The 25,837-nt window shown below is 39.8% G+C and overlaps 1 protein-coding gene across 2 annotated transcripts; it reads right to left on the reverse strand.

Annotated features, from left to right (window-relative positions):
* Nucleotides 1-1,656: 1,656 nt before the first annotated feature.
* Nucleotides 1,657-22,008, reverse strand: SEC22A (SEC22 homolog A, vesicle trafficking protein). 2 transcript variants are annotated; one of them, XM_021526072.3, is made up of 8 exons: nt 21,929-22,008; nt 18,443-18,612; nt 16,710-16,913; nt 15,265-15,428; nt 14,008-14,202; nt 9,310-9,428; nt 6,274-6,339; nt 1,657-2,837 (listed from the first exon to the last, which is right to left on the reverse strand). In XM_021526072.3, the coding sequence occupies exons 2-8, from the start codon at nt 18,454-18,456 to the stop codon at nt 2,637-2,639; spliced, it is 963 nt and encodes a 320-aa protein (XP_021381747.1). In that variant the 5' UTR covers nt 18,457-18,612; nt 21,929-22,008; the 3' UTR covers nt 1,657-2,636. The 2 variants fall into 2 exon arrangements, with proteins under 2 accessions (XP_021381747.1, XP_077641065.1); XM_077784939.2 differs by having other exon boundaries at nt 2,487-2,684.
* Between the last annotated feature and the right edge of the window lie 3,829 nt (nt 22,009-25,837).

Consider the following 25,837-nt stretch of genomic DNA (forward strand, 5'->3'; position numbering starts at 1 on the left):
TCTATTATGGGTGTTGGAGGAACACATTCCAGCCTTCAGGAGGTCTTTCTTTATAAATACAGCACAAAATGGGCTCTGCTTCTACTAAATCCCACAGAACAATCAAGCAACCACGAATGGCCATCTGCACTTCACACTTTACACTAAAGTAAAGCCTGTTGTTCAAGAGAGTAATCAGCTTTCCTAAATTCATCTTCCTAAGTCTGGTAACTCAAGTTCCTGGTAAAATCAGCAGGGAAGCCCCTGCCTGAGTGTTCAGTTTGTGTAAGCAAATAAGAAATGCTGGGAATTTCCAATAAATTTTCACCTCCAACCTGGCCTGCTGTATCTTGGTTCTGATCTCACACCAAGATGTCAGCAAGTTCTAATATTACAAACTCAAACATGCTAAGAAGCCATGTTTTTAGCACCTAGTAATACCACATAATGAAGAACAGTCATACTCATTAACTTTTCATTGTGAAATGGGATTTTTATCAGTGCTATAAAAACAGGCAAACAAACCCCCAACTGTTTTCTGTTACACTGGCAGTTGCATTTGCTTATTATACCTGCTAATCAGCAATTAGTTTAATGCCAGCATAATTGGAATGGAATAATGATCCAGATGCTATGACAGAGAAAGTTTTCATTCCTTAAAAATGGATCTTTGGGAATAGCAAGAAAGTACAGTGCCTCAGAGAAAACAAAATTCTCTACCAACATATAAACCAAAGAAATGATGCAACAAAAATTTTGTATGTGCAGAACAACCTGAGTTAAAATCTAAGCAATACTTAAGGCATTCATAGTAGCTTCCCTGCCTATCAATGGAGGTCAAAAGACAGGTATAAGGGTTCTTCTAGACACTCTAAGCAAAATAAAACCTGGTTTTACACTTATAACATAATAACTCTATTTTTAAATCACTGATTTTAAATGGTAAAGGACTGCTCTTCACCTTTTCAGTATGGTGCACTGAATGCTACTACAAGTATTTCTTGGTGCTAAGGGCTGTTTGCTGCTCATGTTCATAAACACCTTCTTCTTCCCTGTCTCTCAGTGGGGAGGGAAGAGAATTAATTGCAAAGCACCAACCCTGGAGCCTGCACACCAAGGCGTCTCCAAAGGCTTCACCTCAGACAGCAGTCTGAGACACACCACTTCCCACTGCAGTTTCATTCTCTAATTCTTCTTGGTTGTATTATCCACAATTTTCTTAACTCATACTCCATCTATTTAAAAATAAAATAAGATATCCAGCTCCTTTTTTCTTGGTCATAAAATCTGCACTAAATAACTTATTTAAAAACATAACGTTTTGGTATGAAAAGCCCAAGAAAATTTGCCTGGACCAACATTTCACAGCAAAGTTCTGCCAGTTCTCAGATCCAGCAACACAAGGGCATTGCAACCTCTCTGCCATTAGGGCTTGATTACAACTTGTAGATAAAAACTTACATCTATTTGTACATTATAAAACATCATAAATAACTGTCATATAAAAATAAGACTCCAGTGTAAGTGATGGTGGTGCTCTATGGTTGGCTGGAGTTTGCTGGTTGATTCACCAGCTTTAGGAGCATACAAACATTCTCTTAACTAGATCACAGAGGTTTTATCCCAGCAGAAAAACACCCAACCCATAAATCCCAAAGAATCAACACAATCCCCGTATTTCTTGTTTAAGCTAATCAAGACAGATTTATTATTTTCCTGTCACCAGTTGTCTGTCCCAGGTTTGAGCTAATTATTCATCCATTTCTGAAAGTAAGGAAGAACATATAAAAAGAACAGCATTCCAACAAGTACAAGTCACTCCATTTACTCACCAATCTGCTCTCTTTCAACCCTTCCAGAGTCCAAACACATGAAGTATGAAAGAATCCTGGTTAGTAGCAGAACTTTTTGAATAATTACAAAAAATAAACCGTAGCTACATAAACCAATTTCAAAGAATAATTAAAAGAAAATAATAAATGAAAACACATTAAAGAACTTGCAGCACAAGACAAAGCACCACGGGTGAAGCCGATCCCTAGAAACTGAGTTTCCAGGTTACATTTTAATTAAGAAAACATTCACATATATGTCAATGTGAAATAAAACATTCAAAAGTTTAGTATCTTACATATGCCACATCTATTTGCTAATATGCAATAGCATTATTATTACTTATTTACCCTATTCCCTACTGCCTCACAAAGGCAAAACTGACCTTAGAAGTTAAAAGTTTGCACGATATGCAGAACATACTCTACACATTCCTCCATTAATGTAAAAATGTGCTTCCACATTACCATTAGATAATGTGATCTTTGAAAGACCATCAGATAATTCCACATCAGATTATCTCCATAAATGTATGAATTAAGCTTTTTTATGCCACCAGTCATATTCACTGCATGGATATACTTCACTTTCCTCCTCTAGTCCCATATTCTTTTTTGTCCTTTTCAAGAAAATAAAAAAATAATTTAAAAAAGGTTCAACCACCAAGCGTAGAATGTCCATGGGCATCTTACATTGATTTATTTAAAAAAATGAAAAAAAAAAAAAAAAAGCCCCATTCAGACAGCTTCTTCTTTTGGAGAACAGCTTTACATTCCTGAGAGTAACTACTGGAACAAGACTTGGTCTCAATGTTCCAGGACTTGTCAGACGTTGTAATCGGGGGACTTTCCCTGCGGCTGCCGCAGTCGGATCTGTAAGGTAGAAAAGGCTCCCACAGTCACATGGAAGAAGAGCTGCCACAGGTTGCGCAGCTCATACAGGTACATGTTACACAGGCAGATCAACCCAAAAGTCAAGAAGGACTTGGCATTCCTCCAGCCTGTGTAGTACACAAACAGGTAACACTGTCAGGAAATAAAAAAGAAATCAGGTTACCTCATGGCAAGTAACTTCTTCTGAAGAAAAACTATCTGGTCACTGAAAAATTACAGCCCAAACCAAGAAAAGTCTGAATCAAACATGGAAGAACAGTATCAATTCAGCAGTCATAGAAGGGTGAAGAGTACCTGATATCAATACAAAATTTAATTTGCATTGCATTAAACCCTGAGAACAATTAATTCATAATAATTAATTACAGACTGCAATGAGTGGCCTATGACTAAAGTTACTGGATGTTCCTGGCAACCTCTGGTCAAAAAAAAACTCTGTTCTACTCAAGCAGAGGAGAAAGAACAAGAGAAGTCTTCAGGAAAGCAGTGGGAAGGACAGGCACAATACCAGGGCCCCAGAGCTCAGCACAAGGCAATCCCCCAGACGTGTCCCAGTGTCCCGCCAGGGGTGATGCTGAGGGTTTCCGAGGAGATGCAGAGGCCCACACCCCCTGCCCTGCTCCAGCTGCTTCACATTTGGAGAGAGACAGACACAACTGCTGTCCTGTAATTCTACCACATTTTAGGCAATGTTCTGCACACTCTGGTGGAACACAGTCTGTCAGGACTGCCCACAGTTCCCTACCCAGCCCTCTTCCTACTGTAACTTGAAAGCTGTTCAAGTCTTTTGTCTCAGTTTTCATCTCTAAAAGGACATAGCTTTTACCCAGACATTGTTTTTATTTCTTCTATTGTTTGAGCTACTCCCTTAACTGCTATAAAAATCAAAAAATTCCTTTACCCCTTCCCAGGATTCAGGTAATTTCTGCTAAAGGAATTTTTTTTCCGAGCTTTAAGGTAGATAACAATAGTACTTATGCTTACTTTCTATTCCAAACCTGTTCCCAGTGGATTTATAACTATGGTCACACACATTTAACAGCATCCATCATCAGATTATCTAAGTGTCATTTCTGTTCTTCCTAGGCATTTGCCATGTTTTATCAGTCAAAAAAACTCCACTTAATTTTCTTTTCATTTTTCATGTTCCTCAAAAAAGCGCAACTGAACAATACAATTTATTGAGGTTACTTTATATTCTATTTGAACTCTACCACTTTGTTATAAAGCATGTGTTTCCACTGCAAATGTGGCTGAGAGCAGCACAGCTACTTGTAGTGTCTGGATATCTAAATATTGTCAGAGCGAAGAGCACTGGCATTGTCAGTAAGATTTGTATGTCCTTCTTCCAAAGCAAAGTAAAACTGGAGATGAATAAGCTGCATGTTTCAGAATCTAGACAGATGTGTTCTGAACCTGCTTAGCCAGTTTGAGCAGAGTAAATGCAACCTGCTTGTGCTGACAACTTCACAAATCATATCTAAAAGAGCAATTAGTTGGTACTGGTATCTCAGCAATAAGAATTCAGATAATTTCCTAGTGTTGTCATTTCCACTGACAATGTATGAACAAGTGTGACTGCTTCCAAGATTAAAATAAGAGCCAGGATATGCTTCATCAAGATGATTAATAAAGGCTTGAAAAGAGTAGTTTAAAAATGTTACTATAACATGATGTCACAGGACTGAATTTTACTGAAGAACTGTCTTAAATGAATTCTGAAGTGGATCTTTCATTGGTCTAACTCTGAACTACTGAATGTGCACCGTACAGAACAGATGAAAAGCCCAAAAATAGTCAAAAGGCCAAAACAATGCAGTTTTAACAGCTTACTATAACAAGTACTGTTATGAAACTCCTGAAGGTTGTTTTTCTACTACTAAAGGGAAGTGTTATCATGCAAGTGTTATACTGAGCATGCTTTTATGGAGAGGCTCCTCTGTGCTACTTCAGAGAAGATTTTGTTGGTTTTTTTTAATGAATGTTCAGAGATGACTGAAGGCTCAGCTTCTGACACTTTGCACTTCTGCTACAATTGAGGCAGTTGTTACTTTATCTTCTTTATAAAATACTAGAAACTATGAAGCAACACTAGACATGTCAGTGAGTCTAAACCATCATATTATACTTAAGTCCTGCTCTTTTACCTACACATCTGAGTTATAAATATTTATTGGGAACTAGAGACACACTGCTGTGTTTTTATTAACTGAACAAGACAATACAGCATGATGGATGTCTGGTGAGTGAATGTCAGTAAAATGTGCTGTCATACAACACAGGGAATTAATGTCCTGACCTCTTAACTAGCCAAAGAACATGAGAACATGCCAGAGAACCAACATCCCTCAATTCTGAAAACTGACCAATCACATATTACAGAAATTATAGCAGAGGGTGGGAAACAGAGTTTCAACAGATCTATTTTGAATATTAACAAAAAGCCTACATTCCAAGTTGCATGGAGTCTTTCTTTCAGACTTTCTTTACAGCTCTGTTCAAGGCAAACAGGAGGAAAGATATCTCAATGGACAGACATGAATACTTCATGAAGAATAAGGTTTCCAGTTGGAGACAGGAGGGGCAAAAGTGTATTTTTTTATACAAAAAAAGAATGGAGGAGCTCTACCTTATCTGATATGGAACAGACTATCAGACTGTTGGCATGGAAAATTAACACCTATCTAAATTATTTAAGGCAGAAGTTGATGGAAAGACAACAAGTGTTGGAGAACACAAGTCGCATTGGGACATTTTGCTAGAGATAAATTGTAGAGAATGAAGATTACAGATAACCTAGACAAAAAAAAAAAAGTGATAGAAAGGCATTTTCTTATATTACTGTCTGACACAGTACTAAACAATGGCCCACAGAAACAGAAACTTGTGCATACTCCACAAGTCTAAGATTAAAAGTCAAAGTAATTATAATAATAGCAACTGAGCATGAGAGACATAGACATAGGTTAATGTAACAGCAGTGTCACTGAATGACAGATGCCAGTGGGCACTTTGCTATAAATGATAAAGGAAAGTCAAATTCAGATGCAGAAATGGAAAACTGAGAGAGAACAAAAGCAAAAAGTGCCAGGAAGAAAAACAATGAAAAGTGGCCACAAGCTTTGAAAAGGAAGGAAATGCACATTAAAGTACCAAGCGAGGAAAATTCTGGGGTGCAGTGCTTAGGTATTACTGTATTTACTTCAAATCTGGCCAAAGGGACGAAGCAGTTAGTTGTTTATTCAGACAGTTAAGTCTACTTGAACTATGAAACTATTATTTCAAAAAAATAATATAACCTCCATTGCTTGTGACTTTAGAGATAATTGTCTTAATTAAATGTCTTAATCATCCAGCTGGAGAAAAAATGCCAGCAAACAGAAGCTTTTTGTATCAATCTACTACTACATTGATAGTTTATAATTAATTTAAAAAAAACAGAGCAGAAAATATTTTTTGTAATCACCCTATTCAAGTATCTGTGACATTTAAGAAAACATGATGACACTTATGCATGACTGGGTAATGTTTCTAAACTCTAGTGAATTATGCAAACAGAAAAACACACCTGGTACAAACAGGCTGCGGTTCCAAGAAAAAATGCAATAACGTAGCTGAAATCTTCACCTTCATTCTGCAAGAATAAAAGAAAAAGCCATGTTTTACAATAAAACAAGTGAAATATCAGCCATTTACAGTATGAAAGTTATGAATTATTGCATGTTAAAATAGTTTCACACAGGGATTTAAGGCAATTCCTTTACCACACTAAACAACTAGGACTAATCAGTACTTACTGATATGTCTACAAAAAAATCATGATCTGGAGTCTGACCAAAATGTTCATTCACAACAAACAACTCTTGCCAAGATTTTCAAAAGCTTTAAAGATGTCCAGCTCTAACACTGGATTACTTACCTTCTCCAGATGCCTTTGAAAATTCAAGTCTAAACACTGGTAACCACCTTTAATAGCAACTTCATAGAATTGTGCCTTCCTAAAGTTTCACAAAATGGAAACGAGGTAACAGGAAAGGACCCAAACTGGCCACTAGGGTGGGGTAAAACTCTGCACAGAGAATAACGAAGGCAGTGACAGCTAACAACAGCACAGGAATTTATCAGAGAGACTCGGAAAATAGGGCTCTCTTGAAGGAAAGATGGAAAAATTTACTTGAAGTGACAGATTTTTCTACTATGTGTTTAGAAAACAAAACAAACCCTTTAACTTACTCAAACAGGTTGTTATAGCTCCTACAGAGCTGAGCAATCTCCATGCTCAATGACTATTCTAACTGCATTTCTAGCAAACATCTGCAACCACCAAACACCTTCCTAGTAAAACAATGGGCACGCATGCAAATGTTTTCCTTGAGAGCAAATATCACTTGAGAAGATGGTGCTCCATCCACAAGAACAACTTGTGGCTGCTGAGAGTATGTTCAGTGTGAAGCACTTCCATGTCTTGTGCTGACCAGGAAAAACTTCACATGTCTGCACACAAAAATTGCATCCACAATCAGTAACTTCTACCCAGGCTGCAAGTCTTTGCCCCAGTGCCACTGCACATTTGGTGGAGTACAGTTACAGACTGTAACAGAATTTTATTAACACCCAAATAAAACCACTGATTATAAAGCCAACAGTAATTCAGAGACACACTTCTGAATGACTTCTCAAAACTGGTTCCATTAATTGTGTTTTGGATTACTTCTCCCTAAACCTTGTGGATTTTTCCATAATAAAATAAATTAAGAGAAATTTTAATGCATTTTTAGCGTGTCTCATTTGTCAGAAATGAAAATTATCTTCCATCTGTACTGCAATCTATTACCCCCAGATGCAGTAACATAGAGAATAAAATTAACTGGATGTCCTGTCATCACTTAAATAGACTAATCTAACATTTGTGTTCTTTTTTAAAAATCAGCTGCAGAAAGGTAACAAAATAAGATTTAGCAACATCATACTAACTGACAAATCTGTTCAGTACTATTTGTACTACAGCATACTTTAAAATCATTCCTATTTATTAACTGAGAGAATTGTGCATAACACAGAAAAACCTAATTAGAGATAGAGATGCAGGTTCACTTGGTCATTCTTTAAAAAACAAACCAAAGACAACTCAGAAAGAAGGACTTAGCATAGAATATTTTCATTAATCTTGCTCATCTATCCACTAGTCTTCCCAAAATGCTGAGACTCAACAGTACTGTTTATTCAATCTGTACATCTATCAGTACTGTGCAAGATAACTGGAATACAGGTATTCTTTATCTTATTTCCGTAAAAAAAAAAAAAATCCATTAGGTATCAAAAAAAATTGCACTTGGCTGCTGAAAGGCCTAGAGACCAAGACTTACAAGAAGCAGCTGAGGAAACTGGGGTTGTTTAGCCTGGAGAAGAGGAGGCCTGGGAGAGAATTGACTGCTCTCTGCCACTACCTGAAATTAAATTGCAGCAAGGTGGCAGTTGGGCTCTTCTCCCAGGTAACAATGGGTAAGATGAGAGGAAATGGCCTCGTGTTGCATCAGGGGAAAAATTTCTTCACTGAAAGGGCTGTCAAGCTGCCCAGGGAAGTGGTTGAGTCATCACCCCTGAAGGAATTTAAAAGCCTTATAGATGTGGTACTTTGGAACATGGTTTAGTGAACTTGGCAGTGCTGGGTTATAGTTGGACTCAGGTCTTTTCCAACCTAAATGACTCTATGAAGTCCAGATATGTTTAAAATAAAAATACCTACCAGCCAAGCAAGAGGATTACCATGTTCTCCCAGAAAACTTCCACGGGGTTTTTGGTTTCTATATCTATCACCACAATAACAGCCATTAAAAATTGTAAGGAGGTCTTTTTTTTTTTTTTGTGGCAACACACACGAACATTCTGGGCATGCCTGCCAAGTACTACCAGCATATTCACCTGAATTGCTTGAAAGCATAGCACTTGTGGGAATATAACCAGCATAAGAAATAGAATAGAAAGAAACTGAAAGGCTACAGGAAGGGTCATAGGAGAGATTTTACAGAAAAAAAATGGGTTTGAGGGAGGTTGTTTGGTGAAGGGAGCTGAGAAGAAATTACTTGACAACTTTCTGACACTAATCCTTTCAATACACAATGAGAAATCAGGTTTATTAAATACAAATAAAATACTACAAAAGTTCTCAAAGAAACGACTTTACAAAAGCTGTTTAAAGATTCCCGCTCTGTATACTTTTCAAAAAAACTGCCCAGATTTTCAAAGCTGTTAATCATTGCACTCAAGTGTTTTTAAATAGCATCTACAGAAATTAAACGCCTCATACCCTGGCATAAATTTAGAAAACAGAACATTATGTTCATATCCTCACTGCTACCAAGGTACCAGGGAAGGAGTCGGCCACCCACCTTCCACTGCTGTTGAAACTCACAGCCTCGATGAATGAGGCAGCACACTCAAGGAGGATGCACAGATCACAAACAATACAGGTTTTGTAACAGAGGCCTAACCTCACAAACAGTACTTTTGAAATAAACTGGCACAACTCAGCTCATATAGAGTCTCCTAAAATGAAAACTGTGGTTGCTATGATGCATAACAAATTCATAAAGATGTACAATACCTGGAGAAGGCTTTCTATGGCATGGAAGCCACGGATTAAATTCAAAGCTCCACATAACAGACTAAGCACAAATGAGACAATCCCTGGCAGAGTCACAGGTTCCAGACGTTGATGAGGAGCTGCAAAGCAGATCAAAAGAAGATATCAAAGGTCAAATCAATGCCTTCAGAAATTCAATAAAATAATAATCTCATTTGTCAGTGGTTTCTAGCTCAAGAGATCGCTGAAGCAAACCAGAAAATGTTATTTCTGTTTTCTAAAAAGACAAAACATTATAAATGTTTCAGCACAAGGTTTAGCAAAAAGTAAACTTTCCTCCAGTCCACATATGTAATGGCCTTGCTATATTTACTGTTTATCTCAATAAGTTCCATTTATTCAGTATGGTACTGGTGGCTGCTCAAACATGCCAGGAAATCAAAAGTAAAAGATGTACTTGCTATTGAAATCTGTCCATAATCAGTAACCAGCTAATAAGTCACATACTTAAGAGCTTCTCTCACATCCACTCTTCTTTAACACCAATGCATTAGTGAGATATTGAGATTGATTTAGCTTGTTTGCTAAACAGAACGCTGAAGCAAAACTATCACAGTGCCCTTCCTTAAAAACACAGTGTGTGCTACCAAAGACACACATGAAGGGACAGCTCTGCAACTCAGCTGGCGTCTACACCACAATCTTATATGGACCTTCCAGATTGTGCTTAGCCTCTTACAAGTAAAACACATTAAAACTAAAACACTCTTTCCATGCACACCCACTCTTTCAAGCTTATCTAGGGTGACAAATATGTAACAGTTATGTATGTTCCTCATTACTGTCCCTTTGCATAATGAATAACAGAAAGCAAATGTGAAAAAAAACAATGCAAAACTCTTAACAGTCCGGGCGATGTTGGGATAACAGTGGAACTACTGAGCTGTACTCAAATCATTCTGTTCAAACCAACCAAGTGTGAAGATGTGAACAATGAGGTTAATGAACTGTAACATTAATAGAGAGGGGGTGTCAATCCCAGTTGTTTGTATTGCACAGATGCAGGGAAAAGGTTTTTCAAACAGTTTATGAAGTTACAGAACCTAAAAAAGCCCCAACAAAAGCTATTTCACATTGATAAGCAGGCAGGACTGTCTAATTAAGAGTGTACAATAACACAAAAATATACAGGATGAGTTCAGTTAATTAATTTGTGCTGAATTTAATAGTGTATAATCAGTTGGGGTGTTTTTTTAAACAAAAGTATAACCTATGTTTAACTTTGAGAGCTCACTGCTTTTCTAACTGTAGGGTACATTACTCCCAGCAATCACTCAGTTAAGGTTAGATATGCTACATGTGCTATTCGCATACCAAACCACTCTTTTTCAATGACTCCCAACTGGTTGTTTTGTTTTGGCTTTTTTTAAACCATCTCATTTAGAGAGTGGAAAAAAGCTGAGGGTGTATATGACTGTTTTTAGCCAATAGTAATTCCATTCCATTAACTGCTGGATAAAATTCGTTCACTGCTCTCCACTTGCAACTCTCCAGAAAATCTCCCTTTTCCCCATGTACTGGGTAACTTAAAATCATTGTGTGCTAAAACTGCATTTAAAACACCTCTTTGAGAACTATGGGGGGAAAAGTGAAGAGCCTGGTCAGCTAAATCAACAAAGTCTATGAAGGTTCATAAAATAGTAACTTATCTCGCTAAAATATATATTAAAAAAAGGATATTATGTACCATTACTAATGTCATTAAACTCTCTAAGGCTTAAAAAATTTTAGTGTTGCAATCAAAGCAACAAGAGTCATTTATATACAAAAAAATGAAGGCAAAACCAAAGAATGAAGAAGGAATGTCAGAGAAGGCAGAGTAAAGGGCAATTGACTTTGAATTGGTACATCCATCAATCCTAGAAATATTACTAAGTGCCATATCAAAATTTCTCAGTTCAAATAAAGGACAAATTCTGAATTTAATGTTTATGTTTACATAAATATTCAGAAAATTTACATGGTATGAGAAAAAACATTACTTGTAAGAAAGTTTATTTAAAACTAAAACGTAAAAAAAATCCCACCAAAAGTGTGGAGTATGCCATCAAGCAAAAAATAACTTTGATCTGACAACTGTTGCTTCACTGAAAAAAGAGCTCAGAAAACAGTAATTTTATCTTAACCTGAAATATCAGCATGCTGTGACCTTATTTCTAATGCTTGCCAACACCTACATGTACCTTTGCAGGAATCCATCGATAATCTGCACTCTTCATGCTTCCCACATACAGAATTTCCCCTATTCCTCAGTGCACTGCACAACTCTGAGGGAGAGGGCTGCTACTGCAAGCACTGCCAGCACAGCAGGCCTGGATCCTCACCCCGTTACACACCCAGCTACAGTGGGAGCAAGTGAGAGCGAATGCCTCCAACTCTGCCATTCTGCACAACAAAACAAGATTTGCATCCACCTAACTTCCCACCTCTGGATGCTCTCCAACTTCATTTAACACAGCTCACTCCAGAAAGTCCTGCTTTTTAACAGTACAGCATATTCAGGAAATTCCACTAGGCAAAACATCTTTTTGTGAGAATCTTTTTGCTCTGTCCTTAGAGCAAAAGAGAAACTTGGAAGTCCAGCCAACTGAGTGGGCAGCAAACATCCAGAGAAAGTTCTTTTCAAGGGTGGAGAGAAGTGATGAATGTAAAGAACTACAAAACCATTAGCAGACTTTCTAAAAAAGACACTGTTATTCAATAGCATCTAAAATGTGAAGAGCTGAAGAAGTAGCAAAGTGCCAGCTTCTCATAATGTACAGCCCTTTGATGGTGAGTTTCTACAGCAGCTCGAGGAAGGAAGTGGATAACTGAACAGAGATCTATGGAATTCAGAGGAAGAAGAAAGTTAAAAGCAACTGAAAGAGAAACAGAAAAAAATTACATGGAAAGAAAAGGGGACAACAGGATTTCTTCTGTAAGAAAGTGTGGAGAGGTAAGTAAAAAAAAAATAGACTATCACCTGCCAATTATTGTTGAATCTTCTTTTTTAGTTAAAAGGGAAATGGTCCCTATGCTCTTTAATTTAGGACTATATTACCTTCCAACACTCTTACTCAAAAAAGTAATAAAAACCCCATCTCCCATTACATGGACAACTTTTAAAAAACAGCCAATTTTGACACAGGCTGAGTTCTCTCATGCTTATTGCTTTTTCCAATTTTCATAGTTAACCAGCTGCCCCTTCTGCCTCCATAACCCTTTCCAAAAAGCAAGATTGCACAAGAACATTAGGAGTAAACAACAATATAAGAATTAAAAGTGGCAAAGAGTGGTATCATAGCATTACATACCTTTAAAAAAAGCCCACACATGTAAAAAGATGACAAAGTTATGCACGGTGCAGCTTAGATGATTCCACTCTTTTAAACCATTTGAACACCTTCACACTTTCCCTTTAATAATTTTCCTAACTCTTAACTCCAATAGTGTTAAATTGCAAATACAGAGATTGTAAGCTATTTCTACACTGCCTCACAGCACCTGAAATTCTTAGAATCAGGCCCCAGAGTACACCCTACTGGTTTTGTTTGGTTTTCATCTTCCATAGAAAGCAGTTTTCAATCTTCTAGAGTAATCCTCATGAATAAGTACATAATAAGGATAATATACTGGCAAAAAGATCCTATTAATATATACATACACATAAACTGCACAAAATCTCATTTATTACAACATCGTAGGAGGTGTTTAGATTTACAATTGTAATTTTGTGATTTATGATTGCACCCTGACACTGTAAAGTGAACAGCATCAGTATGGACCTGCTCAGGATAATTTATAGACAGAAGTACTTTTGGAAAAAAAAAGAAAATATATTAACTAATTAAAATCAACACTTCCTTTCATTCTATTTATGATTTTACTTCACTAAACTTGGAGGACTGAAATCGGATGATGTCAGTATCACATGTGGAGCCCATGTATCAGTGCAAGGATCTGGCATTTTGTTTCTGTCCTGCTGAGAAACATCTGAAGATGGGACTCAAACCCACTCAGAGGATTCACTTAATGGCACAAACCTTTAACCCAGTTCAACCCCACAGTACCACATTTACCTCCTGCATTAAGTAAATTAAAATTTTAAAAATTTAATGACTACTTAAATGGATTTGGCAGTTTTATACAAAATTGCAATTTTTAACGTACATAAGGCATGTTTTAACATTGTACATAAGGCACTCATTTTAGAGAGTGCATCTTTTAGCCAGCACAGCTCTTTGGATTTTCACCATTGCAAAGGCTCCCTAAAGAGATGCTTCTCCCTCCAGCTGCTCTAACTCCTGACACTGCTCTCAGCTTATGTCAACACTTGAGTCTTACTGGGCAGAAATATCAAAAAATTTCAGAAATCTTAAAAGGTAAAAAAATAAAAATCATCTTCCTGTTAAGTGGTCATCTTCATTTACAGGGTTTCTTTACTTCAATAAAGCAGTTTATTGAACAGAGCCATTTCTTCCTCTGAGTGTCTCAAGAAGGTGAGCATTTGGAGCAAGAGACAAAACAGCTAGAAGAGACACCTCAGCTAAAATACACATAAGGTCACACCAGGTTTATATTTTAGAAACATGAAAAAAGCTTTTTTTTTTAAAGAAAATAAATTGAATTTTGCTGCATCTGTCTCATTTAAGGATACAACAACAGAAGTCTGGAACCTACCTGCAGATATCTTACCAGTACCCTTATACTCCCGCACAGGTATATGAGAAAAGCCATTGGCTGAACCAAGTTCTGACACAGCAATTTGATACGGTGGTCTCAGTTTGATTTCAGTCTGCATATCAGCAAGATTCATCTTTGTTGACAAAGAACGTGTGTTGTTGTATCTCTGTTTGGTCCTCTGAATGAAATTATCTGTGCAAAATTTAAAATAAAAAGGTATTTTTCTATGACTTTGTAATTACATAATCCAAGACCATGCAGCTTGGAAATATATTGTTTGAAATACTTGTATTTATCTTGGGTTTTTAATGCTGTTTCTGTTTTGTGTCTAATACATCATGGGTTATTTACTTCTGCAGTTAAAAAAATAAGATCTAAAAATCTAAGTATGTAATAACTGAATAAACTAATGACTTTTCATTCCATGAGACTGAAAGCATTTCTAATACAATGGATTTACTGCACTTATCCTAGTTTTTCTGTTAGTTTAGTAAACATCCTTATCAAAAAAATTATGTTGTGGGAAAAAAAAAGTGTTCACAGAAATCTTCACAAGGAGAACAGCAATGTCACACAGAAATTGTCATTAACTGGCTGAATTATAGACAGGAATTAACCAACCGGAGTATCTTCCCCCGTGTTTCTAAAACTGCAGTTCTCTTTGCTCTAATGTGTTTCATAAGAATATCTAATTACAGTAATTTCTAATATATAGTATTAAAGCAGCATAAATTAATGGAATTCATAACAGCTGTTATCTGGTATATATGAGATGAGTTGTATTTGGAGTCTGAAGATTAATGCTCCACTACATCGTAAGAGAAGTAAAAATTTCTCCCTTTCATGTATTGAACAAGAGGTAGCACAGCTAAGAGCTAACATGAAACTGCAATCTTTTACTTGAGAAATTTATGAAGCTCAGTGACTTCTCAGGTTATGTATTTCAACAGGTATGAAGTCAAATAACTCCTGGTATTACCACCAGAAGATGAACTCCAGAGCTGTTCACACAAGGCTTAAACCAAAACCTACTGGAATGAACAGAAGTAAGTTTGGATAAAACTCTAGTAGCCTAATTTAATGCCCCAGAAGTATTTCTTTATTGACTCTAACAGCAGTTAAATCAGATTCTAAATCCACCTGAAACAGAGCTATAAACTGCTTTGGACATTTTTTGTGTGCATTAAGTTGTATCTACTTAAATTCACATTTGTCTTAGTATGTGAATGAAGGGGGACAAAGGCAGATCCTTACCAAACTCTATAAAACAGTATGGTCTGATAGCAGTATTTGTCTTCATCATATTGTAGGTAGTGATGAACTCCTTCTGAAGCTCATCCAGGAAACAGAAAGCCAGGACATTAGGATAGTTTTCGGTGCACAACATCATATAGCTCACTCCCAGAGAACTTATAAAGCTAGAATTGAGAAAACATATCCAAAATTTCAAATCTAAATTCAGTGCATTAACTGCTTTTCTAGTCTGATCTCATATTTGTAACCGGAAAAACAAAAAATTATCTGGGGTAGCAAAGGAATTAATGATTACTGAAAAGTCCAACAGTATTCTAGAAGAAAAACAAGTTACTTTTAGGCAATGTTTTATTTGAACTACACATTGTACAATCATATGAGAAGCTGTTTTACACGTATATGTATATAGCTATCTACGTGTGTGTGCACACATATACACACACTGGTGAAACAGAAAATAACAAAGCTTTTAGGATGCAGAAACACAGCAGATTCATCCCATAACAGCTTTTCACTCATCTCAAATGTACAATATGTGATCTGGAGCAGCCCAAAAATGCAAAACCTTATCTTCAGATCTGGGGGATGGCTGTTGGCTCTTTCTAGAAAATAGGAAGAAATGTAACTGTTCTCTAGAGTGTAGAATTAGTAATTCTCCAAAGACAGTTGCGAGGACAATCAGAGATGGCAAATACGAAATCAGGATAGTTTGCAATATACATATTCTGTTGCATTTAGGCAATTCATTAGAGTTTTGATTTTCATGATAACATTCATGTTTCTTTAAAATCTTGTTGGATAACTTACAGTATTAAAAGCAACCAAAGACAAAAGTAGTAAAATCTACCCTGATTAAACCTTACAGCTTACTCTTAAAAGTTTGTTTTAAGCTAATCAGTTTAAAGGCCAATTGTAGTTAGCCTGTAAAGAAACCGAAGCAATTTAGTCCATCCTGGGCTTTAATCCAAGAAATACTGGAAACTCACATATCCCTGTAAGAGATGGAAAGGTTTTAGCACATTCTAGGATCATTAAGGTGGTACATGTTCTACCACTGTAACTTCTACATGGTTAACTAGAGGTTAAGATGAAATTACTCACCTCATTTAAAATACCTAAATTAGAATCAGAATTTAGGTCAGTTAAAGTGCAAGTGAACTATAAACAATAAAGAATTTCTACTAAATGCCTAATCCAAACCTACCCTTTCATTCAGTGTAAAGCCACTCTTCCCATGATGTTGTCTTATGACTGTGCCATTATAAAGGAACTTTAATGAAAGTCTGAATAGGTTCAAATCTTTCTGCAATTTCTCAGGTTTTAAATTTCTGATAAATAAACAGTGCCAAGAATTAATCTTAGTTTGATTAAGCTGCACAGTGAACTTTTTCACTTACAGAAAGACACAATCTAGATATTGAAAATACTTAAAGGAGATGTCTTACTTTATATTATACTGTCCAGTTTTCAGAGTACATCTATCAGGAAGCTGAGAAAGTTTTTTAGAGAGCATTTTAAAATATTTTCTACATTCCTGCATTCCCGTGCTCTGGTCATAATCAGTAGATGCAGAAAGTGGGAGTCCATCCCTTACACGGACCACAGAGGCAGATAAGATCATAGACATTGCCAACAGAGTTAACAACAACCTGCAACAAAACACAAACCAGGAGGAATCAGAATTAAAGTGAAAGCAGAGATAACAGAGCCAACTGTGATGAATTAAACTTCTCAAGCTGTACAGTGGGTTCAGGCCTCAACTGGGATAGTTATGATTTTCAACTGTAACTCAGACTAGAGTCTTAATTGAACAGTACCTACTAATCTACATGAGCCATAAATCAGTTCTTCAAACCTTACATTAAGTCAAAACATTCAGAAGTTTAGCAAGACAAGTATTAAAAGCATTACTTATCTGCTAAGCATCAGTACACAAATTTGTTCTCCTACAAGTGGGCGAACTGCTAGAATTTATACGAAGCCAAAAGCAAACACTTCCTCAGCTCTTAACACTGCTCTGCAGACTCCTACCATATACTACACCTATCACTTCAGACACTACGAAAAAATATTTTTGCCACCCTCAGATGATGCTTCTCAAGTTCCATACAGTCACAAACTGCAAGAGGAAACATATTTCTGGATACAGCTGAAATATGCTTTTGTGTGTGATACTGACATGTTTACAGCACCTTTCAAACTATGACGTTAAGGGTGCTTTACAAGCCTCAGCAGCTGAATGACTGCATTCTCACAAGTCAGAAATCCAAATTTCCCCCAAAAAGACACTACCTCTTCATAAAAGAGAAGAAATAGCTATTTTTACCTGAACTCTCATCTTCTCTATTTCCCACTTCCCAAAGCTTTTATATCCATCAGGAAACGTAATGAATAATCAACAATAGTCAGACTTTTCAAGGTTATGAACTCCTCAGAGAGAGACATATAATAACATAAGCACTAAACATGTGTTGTCACTTTCAGTTTAATAAATTCAGCTTCATCAGCAGTCAAACTTCAACGTCCTTTGAGATACATCACATTAGCTGAATAAATTCCAAATTAATACCCTCAGATTTTACTTGCACAGCACAAGAGACTCTCCCCAAAGCTGTAACAGCAGCAGGATTGTTGACTGCAGTCTGCTGAACACCTTGGGGCTTTTATCAGGTGCCCTTGTTATTTCAGCACTTCACTAGAGAATTCCCTCCTGAACAAAGTGCTTCCATCAGCAGGACACAAAAAAAGAAAACCCCAACTCCGGGACTTCCTCTAGGATCAGCTTGCTGGCATGAAGCATTCAAGAAACAAAACCCACAGTTCTAGAAACTTTTACCTATATCTGAGTTCATGCATGTGTTCCCAGAAGGACAATTCACATGGAATGCACATGGACTCATTTTCTTAACTATGCTGCTAACCATACAACCAAGGAGCTAACCCAAGCAGCTCAAGAGCACAACAAAACTGCAGAGGAGCTTTGAACTGTAAAGGTTCTCTGCCAATAACTATCTCTACCACTCAGAACTCAATCCTGACAGAGACTTTTGGGAGCTGTATCAATACAAACAAAAGAGCAGTGATGCCATAGCAAAGTTTAAATACCACTTCATTAACTTACTTGCACAAAATGTAATTTCATGGATTGGCATTTCCCCTGAAGAAAGAAATAACTTACTTAGCACCTAACATGAAGAAAGGAATGCAGCTCCATGTCCTGTTTCAGGAAAAGGCAGTGAATGGGACTGCACTGCACGAAAAACCCAGAATCCCACAGCCAGCTCGCAGAAGATTTTATTCTGTTCACTTTTTAAATTATCTTGATGGTTAAAGTTCATGTTGAGCTATCTGATGAGATAAGAACAAACAAAAAAGTTAATAAATATATTTACTGGGTAACAACACACTTCAGCTCTTTTTTGTGAGGCCCTACATATTGGAAAGGCCTGAACATAGCCAAGGGAGGTTACTCAAAAGATAATTAAAGAAAAAGAAAACTAGGATATTCAAATGTTTCTGTGTTCTTTAAGTGAAGTTCAGGAAGTCCCATCACTTGAGGCATTTAAAATGAGAAAGCACGTTATCCATCTGCACAGCACAGGAGTAACTGAGGTTTACACAACCTTTGACTCTGAACCCCATTATTCCCCTCATCCACTACATTTGATTAATCCATCATCTCCTCTGCTCAGAACACTTCAGGAACAGAACACAGCACAACCACAGCTCTATTTCCAAAGCATTAATATTTTACATGTTCAATCTCATCGTACTTGCTTTGCTCCTACAACTGAAAACAAAGAACATAAATACCACTAACAACAGCATGTATGCACAGACAACAGACAAAACAAATGATAAAGACATGTTCAGAGGTATTCTTTCAATTTTTATGTCTAATCTGTATGTAAATAAATATTTGCATAAATCTTGAACACAACTTTCTTTAAGACTCCTGCTTACATTCAGAGAAAAACAGGCTCTATAACAGAAGATAAGCCTCTACTGAAACCTGCCAATTCTCTTCATATATGACAAAATCACGCAAGGTAGAAATTGTGCTGAGCTGAAGATCCTAACACCAGTTAGGTTTTGTTACCATCATCTTAAAAACCCACCCAATGAAAATATGATCTTTTTTCTCAGCCTCCTAACAGCAGAATCAGAAAACTATCTAAAAACCAAAGCTAATAAATTACTTTGGCTGGAAGATCATATGTATGTCAAGAAATGTATAATACACGTACTGTAACAGAACATTCAGCCTTACCTGAAAATGCATTATCAAAGAAAGAAAGTTTACTAAATCTATTTTATCCAGCTCTCAAAACTATACAGCTTTACACAAAGAGCTAAGTGGTAAATTTGATATGCACTTACATATTTAGAGACTGAAGAAAGACAAATATGCTTTTAGAGTTACTTCTAAATGTCTTTTTGAAACATCTATTCAAAGCTGCATTAAGTAATTCACCAAATTGTTACAAATTTCATATATTTTCCTCCAAAAATTATGTATCCCTCAACCACCTGAAGATGACAAAAGACTGCACTTTCACTACAAATGGCCTATGAATTTCTTATAGGTGCCAGGATATGAACAGATTGGGTTCACAGCCTCATTCCATGACAGAACTGTAGAATACCAAATTCAACCAGCAGCTGTTTGGGTCACAGGTATCACAGAGGATCCAAAACTTGTCACCAGCCAGTGGAACCCCTTTGTCACAGGCTGCTTAAGAAGCAACTGGAAAAGTTCACAGAAAAACTACCTGGGATACTAAAAGCAAGTCATAACCTTTTGCTCAGAGGGATTCTGACCCCCACACAAACACCAACAGGGAAAGTACCTCACAGAAGCAGCACTCCATGCTTGCACCATTCTTGTTTCCCTTAGCTAGTATTTACTTCTGCCCCATTGTTGTTGATTTTCCTTTTACAGCCCTCCCCACAAATGAGAGGACTCATGGAAAAGAGGAGCATGGAGAAAGCTGGCCACAGACAGGTAAGAGGCAGCAGGGTGGATACTCCTCTGTTACTGCACGTTCTCAAGAGCTGTCCAATTCCTCCTGCACATGTCAGTATCCACTGTTTCAGAACTAGCAATCAGCACATGTGCCTGGTTTCATTTCCTCCCATGAACAAGAAACCTCAGGTGACAGAAACCAGAGCCTGTTTCACTGTACTTGTTTCTTTTTAAGCCATATTCAATTATCATGTTGTTTATTTCAGTGTTACGATGGTACCTAATCCACAGCATCTACAGAAGTCCTAGAAACACTGAAAACGGAGAGTGGAGCATTCCAACCTTTTGTAACAAATTCATCATCTAACTTGTGATCTGACAGTTAATTGTTTTAAACATATCTGACATCGTCTTGTAACACTTTTAACAAGTGTTTGAAAGTGACTTGTGACTATGATTTGCTCAGGATGCTTCACTTAAAAAAAACTCTAGCTTTCTCAAAATTCTGACCAGATCGAGTGTAATGGCAAGCTTACCCTCCTGCACCTGATAACCTTCAGCCAATTTAATCACCACATTTCTTGTTGGGATGTCTGCCTCTCATAAAACCTTTCCATAATATATAAAACTGGGAAGGTATGCAAGCTGCACTCCTGTCTGACACAGAATACAGATAAAACTTCTGTGCTTACATAAAACACATACCTAACACTGTTGGACAATTTATTGTCCCCACTTCTGAGGGTTGTGACAGCTGCATTATACAGGAGGGAGCTTAATTTTTTCATACTACATAATACTTCAGAAATTCATATCACAAACTGGAGCACTACAGAAGGACACAACAAACAAAGCTACTTTGATATCATCGGGTATGATAAGACAAGGGAATAATCCTAAATCACCAGCCAATATAATAATTCTTTCCAAAAAGTCAGGGGGAAAGAGATCTCAGAGGCAGAATCAAGATTCGCAGAATCAATGAGGTTGGAAAACACCTGAGATCTTCGAGTCCAACCTGTGACTGGACACCACTACCGGGTGCCACGTCCAGTCTTTCCTTAACAGGTAGCTCCAGGCACAGTGACTCCACCACCTCCCTGGGATCCCAATCCAATATATAATCACCCCTTCGGAAGAAATTCCTCCTAACGTCCAAACAATTCTGACAAGCTACGGGAACGGAACAAGCTGCACCCCAGAGTTTGGGAGCCTGACCCTTTCGCCTAGCACCTACTTACGTGGCAGCTCGGGCACGGCCCCCAGCAGCAGCCGCGCTGACTCGGCGGTCACCGACTCGGGCGGACCCGCACCGCTCCAGCTCACACAACTTCACAACCCTCCCGCCTGCGGAGCGGCGGAACCCCTGCGCACGGCGGGCTCTGCTACCGAGCGGCGCTTGCCAGGAGCCCCGAGCGGCCCTGGCTGCCTCCCGCACCCCCCGAGACGGCGGCGGCCCCGCGCCGACCGCGGCTGAGGCGCGAACGCAGCCGGCCGGGAGGCTCCGCGGCCGGGCCTGGGGCCGGCAGGGGCGGGCAGGCGGAAGGGGAAGGGAGCGAGGAGAAGCGAGGCGGCGGCGGGGCAGTGCGGGCAGGGCAGGGCGCAGGGCAGTGCGGGCGGGCGGCGGCTCCGGGCGCGGGTCCCGCCCCGCCCGCGGCCCTCAGGGCGCCGGCCGCGCGCGGGGGGCGCGAGCCGTACCTGGCAGCGGGGCGGCGGCGGCGCGCGGTCCCGCCGGGCATTGTGGGAGCGGACACGGCCGCGTGCGCCGCAGCGCCCCCGCGCGGGGCGGGGCGGGGCCGCCCTGAGGGGACTCCGGGCGCCGCCGCCCTCAGGGGTCGCGGCGGGCCCCGCCGTCAGCCCTGCCCCGCGCCCCGCCGTCAGCCCTGGGCGGCCGCCCTGCCCCGCGCCCCGCTGTCAGCCCTGCCCCGCACCCCGCCGTCAGCCCTGCCCCGCGCCCCGCCGTCAGCCCTGGGCGACCGCCCTGCCCCGCGCCCCGCCGTCAGCCCTGCCCCGGGCCAAGGGAACGCCGCCCTTGCGTGGCGGGATGCCGCAGCCAGACTCCGGGACTCCCGGGCCCGGATCGCGGCCGCGGGTGTGTCTCACCGCCCGGGCGGCAGCAGCCGAGCACCGCCGGCGCTGTCTCGCACAGCCTCGTCTGAGGCTGAATTTATCATAGAATCACCCAGGTTGGAAAATATCTCCGGGATCATCGGGGCCAACCTATGACTCGACACTATCCTGTCAACCAGAGCAGGGCACCGAGTGCACACCCAGTCTTTATTTAAACACCTCCAAGGATGGTGACTCCACGGCTTCCCTGGGCAGCTCAGTCCAGTGTCAAACCACCCACTGTGAAGAAACGGCTTCCTAATGATCCATCTGAGCCTCCCCTGGTGCACCTTGCGATTCTCCTCCTGTCTGTGCCCGGGGCGAAGAGCCCGACCCCGCCTGTCCCAGGGAGCTGCAGGGAGCGGTACATGAGCCCCGAGCCTCCTCTCCTCCGGGACAGCTCGCTCTGCTGTCAGCACAGCTCAGCTTTGGGAGCTGTGCGCTTTGGGCTCTCCCGTGTAATAACTTCTGACAGCTGCTGGCTGGTGTCCGCCAGGTTTAATGGATCACACAGCCCTTGGCATGTGCCTGGCACTGTGTGGGTAACCAGGTATGTTCGGGGTCCTGTGCTGGGGCAGTGAGCGTGGCTGCTGGCACCTGTGTGATAGGGACAGAATAGCCACCAGCAAAAGTGCACTGAGATGAGACCAGATGCTAGGCTAATCTCACTCATTTCCCAAGAAATTAACTGGGCATGTTTCAACAATAAATGACAATACAAAAGTGAAAGTTTGCAAACTCATTAGTAACCCTAGAGTGAGGTTCCTATTTTAAATGTTTTTCTACTGATACAAGGATAAATTTCTCACTGTATCACTCTTTGACTTCACTGTTTTCATACCAAATCACACCATTTTAGTCTGTTGGCTCAAATCTGAAATGAAAGCAGTTTATTTCCTCACTAACGCCTTTTAATTTCTCCTTCCATCTGTTACTACTTCACTTATCCAAGTGCCTGTAGCACAGCAGTATTGGGACAGAGGTAACACACCTCACACTCTGGACTCTCAGGCTCTGCTGAGCCCTACTCAGGAGCAAGGCAATCAGGAAGATGGTGTTGGAGAAAATCAATGGTCTCCAACCTCAACTCTTACTTCTCCAAGCAATTTTATGCAGACACCTATGGCACCCCTGGATATCAGAGGGGCATTGCCTCACTCCATATTCCAGTGATCCAAGTGAGGAAAAACAATCTCTTGGATCTTAGAACGAGGAGTAAATTGCTATTGCTGGAGATTAATTGTACCCTTTCAGCCTCCAGGCTTTCTTCTCTGTCTTCAAGCAAAGCTCAGCCAAGCCAAGGGCTCGATCTCCCTGAGTCAAGCAAGACCACAGCAAGGGATACAAGATTAATTGTGGCTCTGGGGCTGAGTAACAGAGGGGGAAACTGGCAAAAAGGGAAAAAGGGAAAAATTGTTTCTAGAGCAGACTCGAGACAGGAAAGTGGTGAAGAGGGGAGTCAGAAGATGGGGCTGGCATGGAGATGTGGAGGGGAAGGAAGGAGCAGGTGAGCAGAGGGGCAACAGCAGGAGAGTCACCTGCTTGATTAGGTTGTTTTTCTGTGAACTTAAGAGCTCAAGAAAAAGTGTCTTTCCTAAGCATCCTTCTCTCACTGCAAGCTGACTGTTGATGGGAGCTGCCAAGGATGTGCACCATGAACGGGTCTTGCTAAAGCCTCACAAGGGATGGAACATCTGCATGTTTGAATATACAACTTGGCATCGGCAAGTCAGTATCTTGGCCTGTCAGGAAAAACTGTTCCCAGTCAGGCTTTTGTAGAGTGGAGCATGGGAACATCTCAATCCTGACTGACTATGCAGAAGTAAAGCACATGTTCAGAAGATGATACATTAATCTGAATAATTTCCAGAGAGTCCTTATCCTGTATAAACAGAGTGCACAGTATTACAAGCTGCTGCACAGTTTAACAGCTTATGATAGCATCTACTATAATGCAGAGAACTAGTGATTACTTAATTAGAGGCTGTCTAAAGGTTTGTGATAAGTGCATACATGTGCAATTTTAATTTTTCTACTTCTTCTGAACTGTTTATCTTTCAACCCTAAAATTCTCTTAACCTTTTGTAAATGTTTTAAAGAAAAAAGATAAGCATTCTTCATTTACATAAACAGGATTTCAAGTATTGTATACACATCTATTAGTTAAGACTCCTAGGGGAAAAACCGACATTATTCTTTATTTTCAGGTGAACCTGGCCCCAAGAGGTTAAATAAATCACACAAGGTCACTTGAGGGAGGTAGCGGCAGAGTCAGAAATGAGGTTACAACTCCAACCCTCCCAGCTCTCATGGTGAACTTAAATAATATCTGTTATTCAAGAATTTGCATGGCTAACAAGCCAGTTACACTTTAAATTGTGTCTTTTCCTTGTCCCATTGACTCCCCTAAGACACGGAAGCCGTAAAACATTGTCAGAGGGGCAGCGTGCAGTGAATGCATTAGTGAAAGCTGCAGCCAGAGATAAAACATTCCTAAGAAGTAAATCCAGTCAGTGCAAAGGGAAGCCATAGTGGAGGAATGAGGTGTTTCAGAATGAGGAGGAGAGATGAGGAGACAAGAGAGGTGTGGATGGTGTCAGAGGTTGAAGGGAGAGCGGGATGGGAAGGATGGGTGACAAAGGAGTGCCCATGGTGCCAGCCCCCTCAGAAATGCCAATGAGGGACCTCTACATGAGCAAAACAGAGAAGCCATTACTTGCCAAGTGTGTCATCAGCCAGCTGAAAGCAAAGCCTAGCAGCAAATGCTTGGAGATGAGTTAGGACAGGATTTACCTCACAGATGTTCAGTGATCTGGAAATTGCCCTCTGTGAAGAAGCTCTGTGTTGCTATTTCTCCTCAGTCATTGCAGGGAGCAGACATGTCCAGCTGCATTTATGCACCTTGGCTTTGGATGACTTAAGGTAGGGAAGACAAACCTTTAGGCTCTGTCCACTGGATTTAAACATGACTTTAAAATCAGGTTTCCCCAAGGAAAAACACCAGCCTGAGGAGCTGGCAGTAGTTGTGTTCATCAGTGCTGGAGTCACAGGAGCAACAATAAAGGTTCTGAAAGGAAAATTCATACTCAGGGTTTTTTGCAAAAGAAAACACTTTTCTGTTTACTACACGTTTCTCATTCTATTGCTCCTTTCTCTGTACCATTTTTTTTCCTTATATCTTCCTTAAAGTTTGGTGCTTGAAGCTGGAGGTATTATTCAAGCTGAGGCTTTAACCAGACTAACAACCATTAATATGCTTCCTGTTTCTTGGATAGTAATGTCAATTCCCAGGAAAAAACAGGTATGTTGAATTGGTGTATTCAGGTGAGTGCAGCCCAGCTGCATCACGAGGCCTTTGCACTCCGAATCAGGCTGCTGAAATCATGGCACTAGCTAAAAGCCCATGACTTTCTAACAATTTTGCACTCTAAAAAACTGCATTTGATTTTAGAGGTTTTAGAGAAACCTGTGTCCATAATCGCAAGAGCAAGGATTATG

Source organism: Lonchura striata, chromosome 7, assembly GCF_050655825.1.
Source record: "Lonchura striata isolate lonStrDom1 chromosome 7, ASM5065582v1, whole genome shotgun sequence".
NCBI lineage: Eukaryota > Metazoa > Chordata > Aves > Passeriformes > Estrildidae > Lonchura > Lonchura striata.

What these genes read in the sequence shown, in the direction of transcription:
- SEC22A (XM_021526072.3), bottom strand. An exon ending in ATACTGTTTTATAGAGTTTG is followed by an intron (nt 14,203 to 15,264) that starts GTAAGGATCTGC and finishes AATTTTGCACAG; the next exon opens with ATAATTTCATTCAGAGGACC. An exon ending in CCGCAGCCTGTTTGTACCAG is followed by an intron (nt 2,838 to 6,273) that starts GTGTGTTTTTCT and finishes ATTTCCTGACAG; the next exon opens with TGTTACCTGTTTGTGTACTA.